The sequence below is a fragment of the Tasmannia lanceolata genome, unplaced genomic scaffold, assembly GCF_043159265.1.
Source record: "Tasmannia lanceolata isolate RefF3 unplaced genomic scaffold, GAP_Taslan_0.1 ptg000023l, whole genome shotgun sequence".
NCBI classification, from domain to species: Eukaryota; Viridiplantae; Streptophyta; class Magnoliopsida; order Canellales; family Winteraceae; genus Tasmannia; species Tasmannia lanceolata.
In genome coordinates, this window is record NW_027518700.1 from 32,268,536 (window position 1) to 32,280,510 (window position 11,975).

The 11,975-nt window shown below is 39.5% G+C and overlaps 1 protein-coding gene across 1 annotated transcript; it reads right to left on the bottom strand.

Annotated features, from left to right (window-relative positions):
* Positions 1-9,624: 9,624 nt before the first annotated feature.
* LOC143856018 (uncharacterized) lies at positions 9,625-11,394 on the bottom strand. The gene is made up of 2 exons (XM_077366061.1): positions 10,610-11,394; positions 9,625-10,537 (listed from the first exon to the last, which is right to left on the bottom strand). Exons 1-2 carry the CDS (start codon positions 11,392-11,394, stop codon positions 9,625-9,627), a joined length of 1,698 nt encoding a protein of 565 aa, XP_077222176.1.
* Between the last annotated feature and the right edge of the window lie 581 nt (positions 11,395-11,975).

Consider the following 11,975-nt stretch of genomic DNA (forward strand, 5'->3'; position numbering starts at 1 on the left):
TAGAAGATCATTTCCATGGACGATCTAAACCACCTAATCGATGGGTCGCAATGTAAATTAGGTTGCGTCCCCTTGAACTATTCCCAAAGACTGATCTGAACCTTTCACTTTGACAGGCCATGGCATGGACAACTTGTATCCTCCAAATATCACCCCATGGGATGATCCAAACCATTAATTTATAAAGTTATGCCTCAAAAATTATTTCTGAGAGTTATCCGAATAATTCAACTTGATGGTCACAACAAAAATTGGTTGTTAAAATAACCTTCCTGAGATCTTGATTGTTCCCTTGATGGGCATATTTATGAACTGGATCGAAGTACGTTCATGTAGACACCCTCATTTTGCTACACTTTAACCAACAATAACCTAATATATTGATCCGTGGAATTTCATTGGTAAAGTATGCATCCTCAAATTTTCTGAAAATCGAAATGATAAAGAGATGTACCTGGTGAGATGATTAGATCCGAAAAATTGAAAAATACCCTGATTGGTGAATTTAGTGTGTTAAATCCATGTGAGAGCCCCTCTATCATGGATTTATATGTCTTAGGTCATTAATATCTCGATCTGACTTTACGGATCATCAATCGGGACAAAATAAGCTAGGGTCACTTCACAGCCCGGGACCTGATTCCATTCCGAGACCCGATTTCCGTAAATCGTTAGATCAAGGGCAAATCTTAACCTGGGTGTCTTTCCTTACTAAGAATTTGTGATCATTTAGTCAAAATAGGATCGATCAAGGTTAATCTCAAATTCAGATTAAACATTGTGTCACTTAATTGAGCAAAAACCCAGTGAAAAATCACGGATCAATATGGGTGAACGAGAGCCGTCGAAATAATTTAACCAAATTATCAACAACAGTGCTTTCAGTACTTTAATTGTTGTCAAAATTCATATTTCAAAGGTTATGATCAATCATCAAAAATTGATTAAGTTGGTTGGATCAATCGAATCGTCAATTTGATCAACGGTTGGAAAAACGATTCGCTGTTAGAAACCGACGGCTCGCATTGGTCAAAAATTCTGAAAATAATATTTCTATGGCAACATTGGGCTTAAATGAAAGAGGAAAAATCAATGATTTTAATGGCGAAAGAATTATTGAAATCGGACTTCAAAATCTCCTGAAAACCGTGTTTTTCGATTTTTACATTCAAAATATTTGAAAAATCTTTTACAAGATTCTAGGAGATTTGGAGGCATCATCTCGTCCATTCTTTCGATCGAAATTTATCTCAACCACCCAATCTTATTCCATATCATTGCAAAGATTTCAGGATATTTAGAGACCCGATCTCACCCGTTCTTTCGATCACATGGAGATTGCAGTTAATCGCAACCATCCAAATCGTTGCCATTCTCTACAAAGGCAACCAAATTGGACATTTCCCTTACCTTGAAATTTGCTTCCAAAATCTACAAAGATTCCAAGGACAAATGGCATCATCTTGGACCTTGAATTGTTCCTAAATCTTTAGTACTTGATCCTGGCCGCATAAGTGCCTGCCATTTTTAACATAGCCATGGCTTAAATGGAAGATGCCAAAGAAGAGGGAGAATATTCTAGAAAAATCCGATCTTGGCCATTCTTTCCCCTTCCTTTTTCCATCACTCAATCTCCACCCTACACCTCTAGGCCCTAAAGATGGCAACCTGGCTCATCCCTCACCTATAAATACCCATGCTCTCTTCTTTCAAAAGAGGGAGAAAAAAAGAGGAAGAAGACTAAAAGAAAACTACTAGAGAAATCCTCCATATCCCCGCCTTCAAATCTTGTCCTATTCAAAGGATACCCAAAATCTCCATCACAGGTAGGTGCACTATTCTCAGATTTTTCCAGGATTATTTGATATTTTTATTTATTTTTGCACGATTTTTAGCATTTAATTGAATTTAATTCAATATTATATGTGTGTACTCAAAATCACGATCTACATGAATGTTTCAATTCCAATTCGTCCCGAAATTTAATACACTGATCTATTTAAATAGACTAAAATAACCATCGGATTGGATCGGACATTGAATCAAAGGATTTCGAAAATTTGAGTGATGAGTGGAATTTTATTTAAAATAATGGCTGAGAAATTACAAAATTCGAAAAAATAGCCATCTCATGATGATCTATTTTTTGGAATTTAAAATTTTTCTTGGGTTCATCATATCAGAACAAGATTAAAGGACGTCTTCCGGAGTCGTAATTTCCTCGAAAATCGTGTTTTAAAAATAAAAAACTCTTCAAAAATATCTTTTCGACGAAGAAAAATAAAATATATACTAAATGAATTCCAAAATTAATTACATTTTGTGGGAAACTAATATGGTACTGATACATTCTACCATGAATTTTTAAGAAGTTTTGGATTCTGTTTGATATATTATTTAATGCTTTCTTTGAAAATTATCAGATTTTGTGAGACTTTTTACTGACATCAGATCACCATTAAAATTCACAAAAGTTTTACAGTAGTCTTATATTTCATATTTATTGCTGCTGTAAAATTTTCAATTTATTTGGATCTTGTTTCCTATGGGATGTAGTGTTAATTCATAATCTGGTCTGACAATTGAAAAATCCGAAATTGATAGTAACGAGTTTCTAAAATTCATGAAAATATCACAGAATGTTATTTTTACTTATATCTTACTACTGTAGAAATTTCAATGAATTTAGATTTCTATTTTTAGTAGTTTCTGTGTTATTTTTGAAATCTAGTCTCGTTATTGTTAAATCAAAATTAAATATGAGCTGAATGTAAAAATCTGTACAAATCTTCCAGTAATCTACATCTCATCATATCTTGTTGTTGTAGAAGTTTCAACTCATTTCGAGTTCGTTTGCAACAGTTTCACTTGTAAAATTACTCATATGGTTTAAAATTGATAAAATTCAGTGAAAATCCGAAATTAATTAAAAATCATCGCAAAGCTTCTAAAGAACCTTAAAATTCTATCACATATTAATTCCTTAATCCATCGAAACAGAAATTTTAGGATTTTTAGATTTCCCTGGAAAAATGGCCAGCGCATCCATAATTGTATCCCTATTGCACTCGATCTTTGACAATTTGAATATTTAAGCTATAACATGTTGTTGGCTCCGAGGTTACTGTCTACAGAAATCCTGAGATATGCCAGACAATAAGATGCTATAACCTAAGTATTAAATTGCACAAGGAAAGAGCGCACGATTTCCTCCCTTAGATGCCATTCAAGGCCGAAATTGGTGAACCCTAGAACCATTGGTAATCCTTGAATGTCCAGAAACCGAAAATCCTTGAAATCTGAAATTAATTAACTTCAAGAGCTTGAATCGATTTGTCTCGAGTCTTTCGGAACCATTGGATTATGGTTTCCGATATAAGAACCATTAGAGCCCAAATTAGGAACACTGGTGTCGTGTCTTGTCTTAAGTTTTAGGGAGTCCTAGGTTTTAGGGAGTCCTAGAGTTAGGAGTCCAGCCTCATCACGGACGTTTGCTATAGATAGGAACCGTGCCATAGGTCTAGTTACACTAGTCACACAATCTTTCCCTAAGACAAGCCTAGTAAACTAGGATGTAGGCTAACCTGCATTAGTCTAAGGAACAATTTGCATTTAGATAGGATCATATAGCATCCTAGATGAAATCCTAAGATAATAAAATCCTCAACTTGAATTAAATAACTTCTCTTAAAACTGTTGAAACAGTCAATCCCGTCTAGGTCGGTGTCTTAGTTGAGTTAGGCATAAGTAGCTTAGCTTAGGTGCACCGAACTACGTCGACTCTGATCCCAGTGAGGCTTGGGTACGTAGGCAGCTTGGATGTCTGATGGCATACTAACCGCGAGTCGGCTCCACAACAAATTGTGGTGTTTTGTATATTAATTTTCTTGTAAATGCTTAATCAAATCACTTAGGACTTTCCATGAAATTAGAATTTTAGGAGAACTTTCACTTAGATTGAATTCAAACAAATTAAGAAATCAAGATACACATTTAGGAATTACATTGAAATTAGATCATAGGATGCATGTCACATAGTTCGCACATTAATATAGAGTTAAATGAGCCATTTAAAAGAAATTCAAAAGAGTTAACTTTTAGAATTGAAGACCGATTATCGGGCAGGAATGGTGCATGTGATGGATAACTCCCCATACCTTCCATTCTTGTAACCAGGTAGCGAGTCTAGATTTCTGGTTAATTATGGGTCCTAGATCCCACATCTAGGTGGCGACTCTGTCAGTCTCTTTTGTGTGGAATTCGAATTGCCTTAGTGATCCCAAGTTCACATAAAAGACGAATTAAAATCAATAATAAAAGAGCACCCGCCAATCGCATGGGTACGAGAAACCGAGAGAGAGCGTGGCGGCTCGCGCCCCACCCCTCTCGCGGGATCGGGTCCCACAGTTCAAAACTCATTTTTCATTAAAACAATGTGCGGGCCCCCCTGTTTGATCCAAATCTAAACAAATGCTCAATGTGGGCCCACCAAACGGGTCCAAATTCTCCCTTGCTCGGATTCTCGTGAATAACCCTTCTCAATACGTGGCGGAAAAATGCGAAACACGGTAGAAATGATTAAAAAGATCGAGAAAATATAAGAGGCGGACACGGGAATGGAAAACGCCGAAAAACCGGTAGAAAAACACTAACTTCTTTGTTGATTAAAGCGGAACAAAATGGGGTGTCTACACGTATATTGATCTGCAGACTATAGGAAATGTTGCATGGGCTTATCCCGTTCATGAGTTCTTGGTCAAATTATTAGATTCACATACTGCACTCCGTGGAAAAGGACATATATTGGGTTGCTCTATCCTTTTATAGGTAATTTTCCATTCATTGCATAAAATTTTTTGTTTCTATCTTATATGGATCTAATCTAGTTTGATATCAGGTATGGTTATTTGAGCATACCACGTTATGGGCACCTAATTGTCCTGATGCGTATCCGCGTCTATTTAAGTGGACTGCTCAAATGGATACGAAGAAGATGGAGCATAAATAGTTGATTAACTGTATACTTCATGGGACGGTGAAAGCCTCAGAGGTGAGAGTATAATGCATGTTGGTCGTTGTATGTCTTTCGTGTTATTTTTACAGTCGTATTTGTAATTAATAATATGGAATGTATTCCAGGTGGTTAGGAGGGTCGAAGCTATGCTAAGGGAAGAATCTCCACTTCGAGTCGATGATCAACACGACGAAGCTAGTATTCCTTGCGATTCAGTCGGTTCAATTGTGGTTGCAGTGGGGGATTGCATGGGTCCAACTGTGCCTGTACTGAGGGATCCAATGAGGCCAATTGCGACATATAAGAGGAGGGAAAGAAGGAGGAGAAGTAGGAGAGGAAGAGGGGAACATGGGAAGTCTGAGGTACATGAATCCGTTACAAAGAGGTCAGTGGGGGATGGCATGGGTCCAATTGTGCCTGTAGTGGGGGATTCAATGGCGCCAACTGCAGCAGAGCAGGGGATGGAAAGAAGGAGGAGTAGGAGAGGAAGTGGGGCACATGAGAAGTCCGAAGTAGATGAATCCGTTACAAAGAGATCATTGTTGGAGAGGATAACCAAAGTTGAACGTGAAATGAGGGAGATAAAAACTCATTTGTTCGGGAGAGATTCGAGAAAGATAGAAGGTTTGGAGTCAGGGAATGAAATCCCAACGAAGATAACGAGAAAGAGGGAAGGAGAGGCCGAAAATAAGGATGGGGAAGCCGAGATAGTGACTGCCAAGGGGGAAGTAGGAGATGGTGTTTTTGTAGATGATATGGGGAAATATTTAGTTGATGATAGCGTAGAACATATCTCTATTGATAGCCTAATTACTCGGGATGTCAGGGATGCTGCAGCTAATATGGTTATCTTGCTTGATAGTCCTGATTTGAACCCCAGTCAGAGTAAGAAATCAAATAAGAAAGAAGATAAAAAACTGATTTGGAGCATTGAAAAAAATGTGAAGCAACGTCGAAGGAGGTTATAACCTAGTAGAGCACTCAGTTCACCGTATGTCATAAGCAAGCGGAAAAGCATTTATGCTCTTCGCAATGTCACCGGGCCTGCAGGGATGAAGGTGGATGTATTGGCAGCGCTACAACCTAGGTAAATTTTCGTACAACCTAGATTGTTTTGGAATTCTAATTTCTCCGATTAATTTCATAGATAGGTTGTTTCAGTACAATTATATGAGCAAAGGTCCATAGAGGTAGATGACTTTTTACTGGATTTGCAGTGAGAGAGTCATTCACAATGATGGGTACCACATGTGTAAAGAATACTTGCTTATACTAACCGATCGTAGAGGGTGGTTATCATCTCCGGTAAGATGTTATATGGTTCACTTAGTAACGTAAAGAGTGAATAATGCGTTGCTACACATATCTTCTTAAATTCCTTCTCGTTGACCTATGGTCTGTTCTGTAGATTGTTAATGTATATACGGATTACTTGAACTTGCGGGACGAATGTTTGCGAACAAAACAAAAGGGAGCATGCATTTGCCTTACTGCCCATCTAGCTGTGAGATTAAATTCACTTATAAGTAATGGTTTTTTTTTTTGAAGCTGGGGCAATTCTAACATTTATTTTTCTGGCTGCAGCAACTTATACTTGACGAAAGATGTGAACGTCCCGATGCATGTTCCAGGTTCGTAAATCGTCTATAGAACATCCCACTTCAAGAGATACGAAAAGTACTCATTCCAATTAACATAGATATGGTTCATTGGGTTCTTCTAGTGTTCGATATGGGGCATCGTACCTTCCTTCTTTACGATTCTCTAGTCGCTCGCACGGATTCTAGAAGGGTACAACCCCTTGTGAGTACTACTCTAAACTTGATTCGTAGGCCAATTATTAATTAATTTGTGCTTACTACTGCCCTAACGTACGGAATTATTGATTTGTAGGTCGATTACCTTCTTCAATGGTTCAGAAGGGTGAAAGACATTGATATACCGCATTCCCCATTGATGTAGTGGCCGATCGGCCCATACAAGATAACAGGTATGTTACGTGCAATTACTTCAGTTTACGAAACCTCCGTAAACGATTAATTCTTATTGTTGCATATATTCTTCATGTTTTGCAGCCACGACTGTGGGCTGTTCGTTTTGAAAGAGATGGAATACATTACCCGTGACGCTAGCCTTGATTTCACCCAGAAAGATATTACGGCTATGCGAGCTTCGCTACTTTTCGAAATGTTGAATGGGGTGTATGGGACAGTATCCCTATAACTTGTTGACATTCTTACCTGGGAGACATTGTTGTTGGTTGTACATGTATTAGACTTCAATTGGTTGCCAGCTGATCCGATACTTGTTCTCTTCGTTCCAGAAGTAGGTAGCGAAAATCAACATGCTAGGGTGAGTGGATATTTTTCAAACAATTGGAAAACATCAAAATGTTTTAGTTATTCATTATGATAATTGTGCTTGTTTGCAGGTAAGCCTTGTTCCAATTCCTGGCTCTCTTCAGCGTTAGTGGCAACTTGAAGAAGTCGTGGATGAAGAATGGCTTCAACATCTGCTCCTTCAATAGCAAGCTTCTGAGTGACCAGGATCGGGAGAAGCGGGGAGAAATGGGAGAAGCACTGGAGACAGTTGCATGAGATGGCAAAGATAGTGATGAAGAGGAAGAATATGAAGCCAAAGAAGTGGAAGTTGAAGAAGTCGTGGATGTTACAGAACAGATTGTCTCATATGATTTTTTAGTAGTAGTACTCATTGATCACACTATAATTTTTTTTTTTTTTTTTGAACTTTTAAATATTGATTGTATGTTTAATTTCAACCCATAACTGACACAGCTGGGACTTTTTGTTTCAGTCCCTATGTTCAATGAAACCAAGAGGCAGGTGCTAATTTTTCTTTCAGCCATTGGTCTCTCACTATTTATAAATGTAATCTGCAATTTATTATTTTCCCTGATATTGGCACTACAATGTTTTGATATTAGGGCGAACTCCTCTTATCTTTGCCTTATGACAGCATTTTGGTAATTGTACTACTTTGACAGATAGTTAAATAAAAAATGAGAAGGTGAGTTTGCTCCATTATCAAAGCATGGGATCTGTTTCTCCCCTTCGAACTTTTCAGGTTTGTTTGTGGATCAATGCGTGTATAAGGTAGTGCTTTTAGTAAATCTGTGTCATCGTTCTCTCTGCCGTTGTTTGACCCCCTCACCTGAAATTCATTTTTCTCGGCTGGACAAATGTTTTTCAATTGCACCCAATATTACTTACACAGTTACATGTAAACCCCCTTAAAGGTTTGAATTTGTATAAGGTAGCCCCCTCTTTGAAACACAAGCAATGGTAATGAAGACCCCATACACCCCTCCGAACCCCATTCCCATATCTGAACACTGGGATTTGAATTAGTGTTAGATCGGAAATCCGAAAGTTTGTTTCGGACTTCCGAATGAAGTCCAGTGGAATGGCCATTCTACTGGTCGGAAGTCGGAAGTCCGAGACTATGTTCGGATGTCCGAAACGGACTTCCGAAAAACCTTTCGGACTTCCGAATGAAGTCCAGTGGAATGGCAATGCTACTGGACTGCATTCGGAAGTCCGACCAAATTTTCGGACTTCCGAAGGAGGTCCAGTAGAAACGCAATTCTGCTGGACCTCCTTCGGAAGTCCGAACGGTTGTTCGGAATTCCGATTCTAAAGTCCGAACAATGTTTCGGACTTCCGAATTAAGTCCAGTAGATTTGTGATTCTATTGGACTTCCTTCGGATATCTGAACGGTTGTTCGGAATTCCGAGTCGGAAGTCTGAACCCAGCGTCGGACTTCCGAATGAATTCGAGTAGAATTGCGATTCTACTGGACTTCCTTCGGAAATCCAAACGGTTGTTCGGACTTCCGAGTCGGAAGTCTGAACCCAGCCTCGGACTTCCGAATGAATTCGAGTAGAATTGCAATTCTTTTGGACTTCCTTCGGAAGTCCGAACGAATGTTCAGAATTCTGATTCGGAAGTCTGAACTAAGTGTCGGACTTCCGAATGAAATCCAGTGGAATCGCAATTCTACTGGAATTAATTCGGAAGTCCGAGGTTGGGTTCGGACTTCCGAGTAGGCCTACGTACACATTGTTGGTCCACAGATGGAAGGGTTACGATGATCCGATGGACATGATTTTTTGGGCACACCCTATATATGTGACGGCCCATCAAATGAACGCTTTGGATGATACAAACAACTCCATCCCTAAGCAAAGAAAGGAGGTGCGAAGGACACACCGGACCTACAAGAGAAACTTGCAACAATAAATAAAATGATGGGTTTGATAGAGAAATCATATCGAGTGAGTAATAATGAAACATACCTATTTTCTGTAGGTGCGGATGGACTGATGGGAGTCATATTTAACTGACGATTTACAAGGGGGATTTTTGTACGTTCTTTTGTTGTGTCCAGGTTCCCCACATGATTTGCAGTTGTGATGTTGTCCAAATTGCAGCCCTCTTTCCATTCGTACTTTTTTGGGTCGTCCAGGCTGTCTTCTTACTCGTGGTGGCAACACTACTTCTAAAACATGGGATGGCTCCGGCCATTGTGTTCGATCTAAAGTAGGGTGAATGACCTCGTCATATGTAGTCCGATAAGTTGAAGCCAAAAACTAATCCTGGCAGTACCTATATTTGTCCAGCTTGTTTACTCCCATGGCTGCTATGGCATGCCCACACGGCAATCCCATCATTTGGAAAAGACCACACGTACACGTTCTCTTCTCTAAGTCCACACGATCCGTATTAGTTGACGATATCACTTCATATTCATTCCAACTACACGGCCGGGGTGTAAACTTACTGCCATACAGACATGCTCTGTCTAACCATTTTTCTGCATTATGGGTCAAATGTGTTTTCCATTTAGAAGCAGCCTTGCGGCGAAGGTGGAAATAATCTTGTACTTTCCATCTAGTGTGATCGACTAGAGCCGCGATCGGTAACTCCCGTGCGCCCTTTAATACGTTGTTGAAGGACTCTGCGGCATTAGTTGTCAACATATTCCACCTAGACCCTTTAAAGTATACATTAGCCCAGTTTTCTTTAGGAATCTCAGATATCAATTTCTCTGCTTTTGCGTTCTTCGCTTTAATACATTCCATCGTCTCCTTATAGTCTCTCTCCCTTAAAGCATATGCGGCTCTCGAAAATAGTTTGCAAAATATTTGACTCTTAAAGGTCTTCAGGAAATTGGCATTGAGGTGACGAATACAGTAGCTATGGTATGATCCCGGCAATGCTTCGTCTATAGCTCTAGGCAAACCCTTCATCCGATCAGAGGAAATAGTGAATTTGTTGTTGTTTTTTTCTGCTGGTATCACCCTCTGGCAGAGTAAACGAAGAAACCATAGCCAGCTCTCATACATCTCATTCTCAACCACTGCATATGCTAACGGAAATAATCCACCGTTACCATCTACTGCAGTCGCAGCCAATAAAATTCCTTTATACTTGCCTCGCAAATGTGTCCCATCAATTAGTATCAGTGATCTAATTGTTCGACTGAAGGCGCGTATGCTAGGGCTGAATGACCAAAATAAACGATAAAATGTATTATCTCCACCCGTTCATAGCTCCCGACTTCGATATACACACATAATGGTGCCAGGATTGCATCTCTCCATCTCTACAGCATATGCAGGAAGGATGCGGTAAGACGCCTCGGCATTTCCACACATTTTTTCGTGTATAATGACCTTCGCATTGAAAGCCTTCGCATAGCTTATGGTTATACCCCACTTATCCTTGATGTATGCTCTTATCAAAGTAGGCCTCACGTCTCCTGGGAGGGGAAATAACCCAAGGCAGGTGTCTGCTGCCCAAGCTGCTGTGACAAGGGGATGGTCATTACCCCTCAAAGTACGTGAGCATGTAAGCTCTGGCACAAACCTTTTTACCATAACATGATCCAAAGAATTTCTCCCACTGATTCTGAAGGGGCAACTTTTATCCTTGCATCTAACAGCATACTTTGTAGGCTTTGAATCTACAGGGACGAATACAAACTTCCGTTCAATTGCGTACTCTTTGTCTTTCTTCTTAAATACTTTCAAATTCGGGAAGATTCCCCCCACCTTGATCTCCTCAACTCCTATACGTCCCTCATTTAATTCATCTACAACCATCTCATCTACTTCCAACGGCTCCCTTGTATACGTATTACAGAATGGGTCGCCCACAACGTTCTGTAGACCAACGAGGGGGCGTACACCTTCGCACTCATCTTCCTTACAAAAGTCACCTTCGCGCACACTGTCCTCAACAAAGTCATCATCACCAAATGAATCATCACCCTTTATACTGTTACCATCCTCGCATTCAATGCCATCACTAACATGCATATCACTATGGAAATCCCTGCTGAACTCTGCATCGTGCATGCACAGTAGGGACTACGTTAGAATGAATATTGTATGAGAGAAACATAGAACTGGCCAAATAAATGTAATTAGTAATTAGAAGATTACATGGCAGTGCTCATATGCTGAGTTGTATTTTCCTCTGTCTCATTAAAAATAGGGTCCTTATAGTCTTGGTTCAAGTCCATCGAATATCTTTTCGGATTCCGAGCAATATTGGTATCTTTTCGGATTCTGCCCAATATTTGTATGTTCTTCGGACCAGCAACGTCATTTCGATTAGGTGTTGCTGAGGCTACACGGATGGAATTATTTCTGGGGTTCAATGGCGGTTCAAGAGGACGAGAAGAAGGTTCACAAATATTTCCATATAAAATAGGATCTTCATAATGTTGAATTATATCCCTCATATTCCTAACCAATGACAAATTTCACATGACCTAATAGTGTAATCGAATGAGAGTTCAAAGAATGAAAATTTCTACCTGACTGAATATTTTACCTGCGGATGGGGATCGGTGCATAACTAATTCCTCCTACTATGTACTCTTTGGTTATGTACAGGCTCATACAATTGAAGAGGCTATTCTCAAAAAGCATCA

Coding starts and splice junctions, on each gene's coding strand:
- LOC143856018 (XM_077366061.1), bottom strand. CDS start 11,394: ATGCACGATGCAGAGTTCAGCAGGGATTTCCATAGTGATATGCATGTT. Junction 10,538..10,609: donor TGCAATCCTGGCACCATTAT/GTGTGTATATCG, acceptor TTGGTCATTCAG/CCCTAGCATACGCGCCTTCA.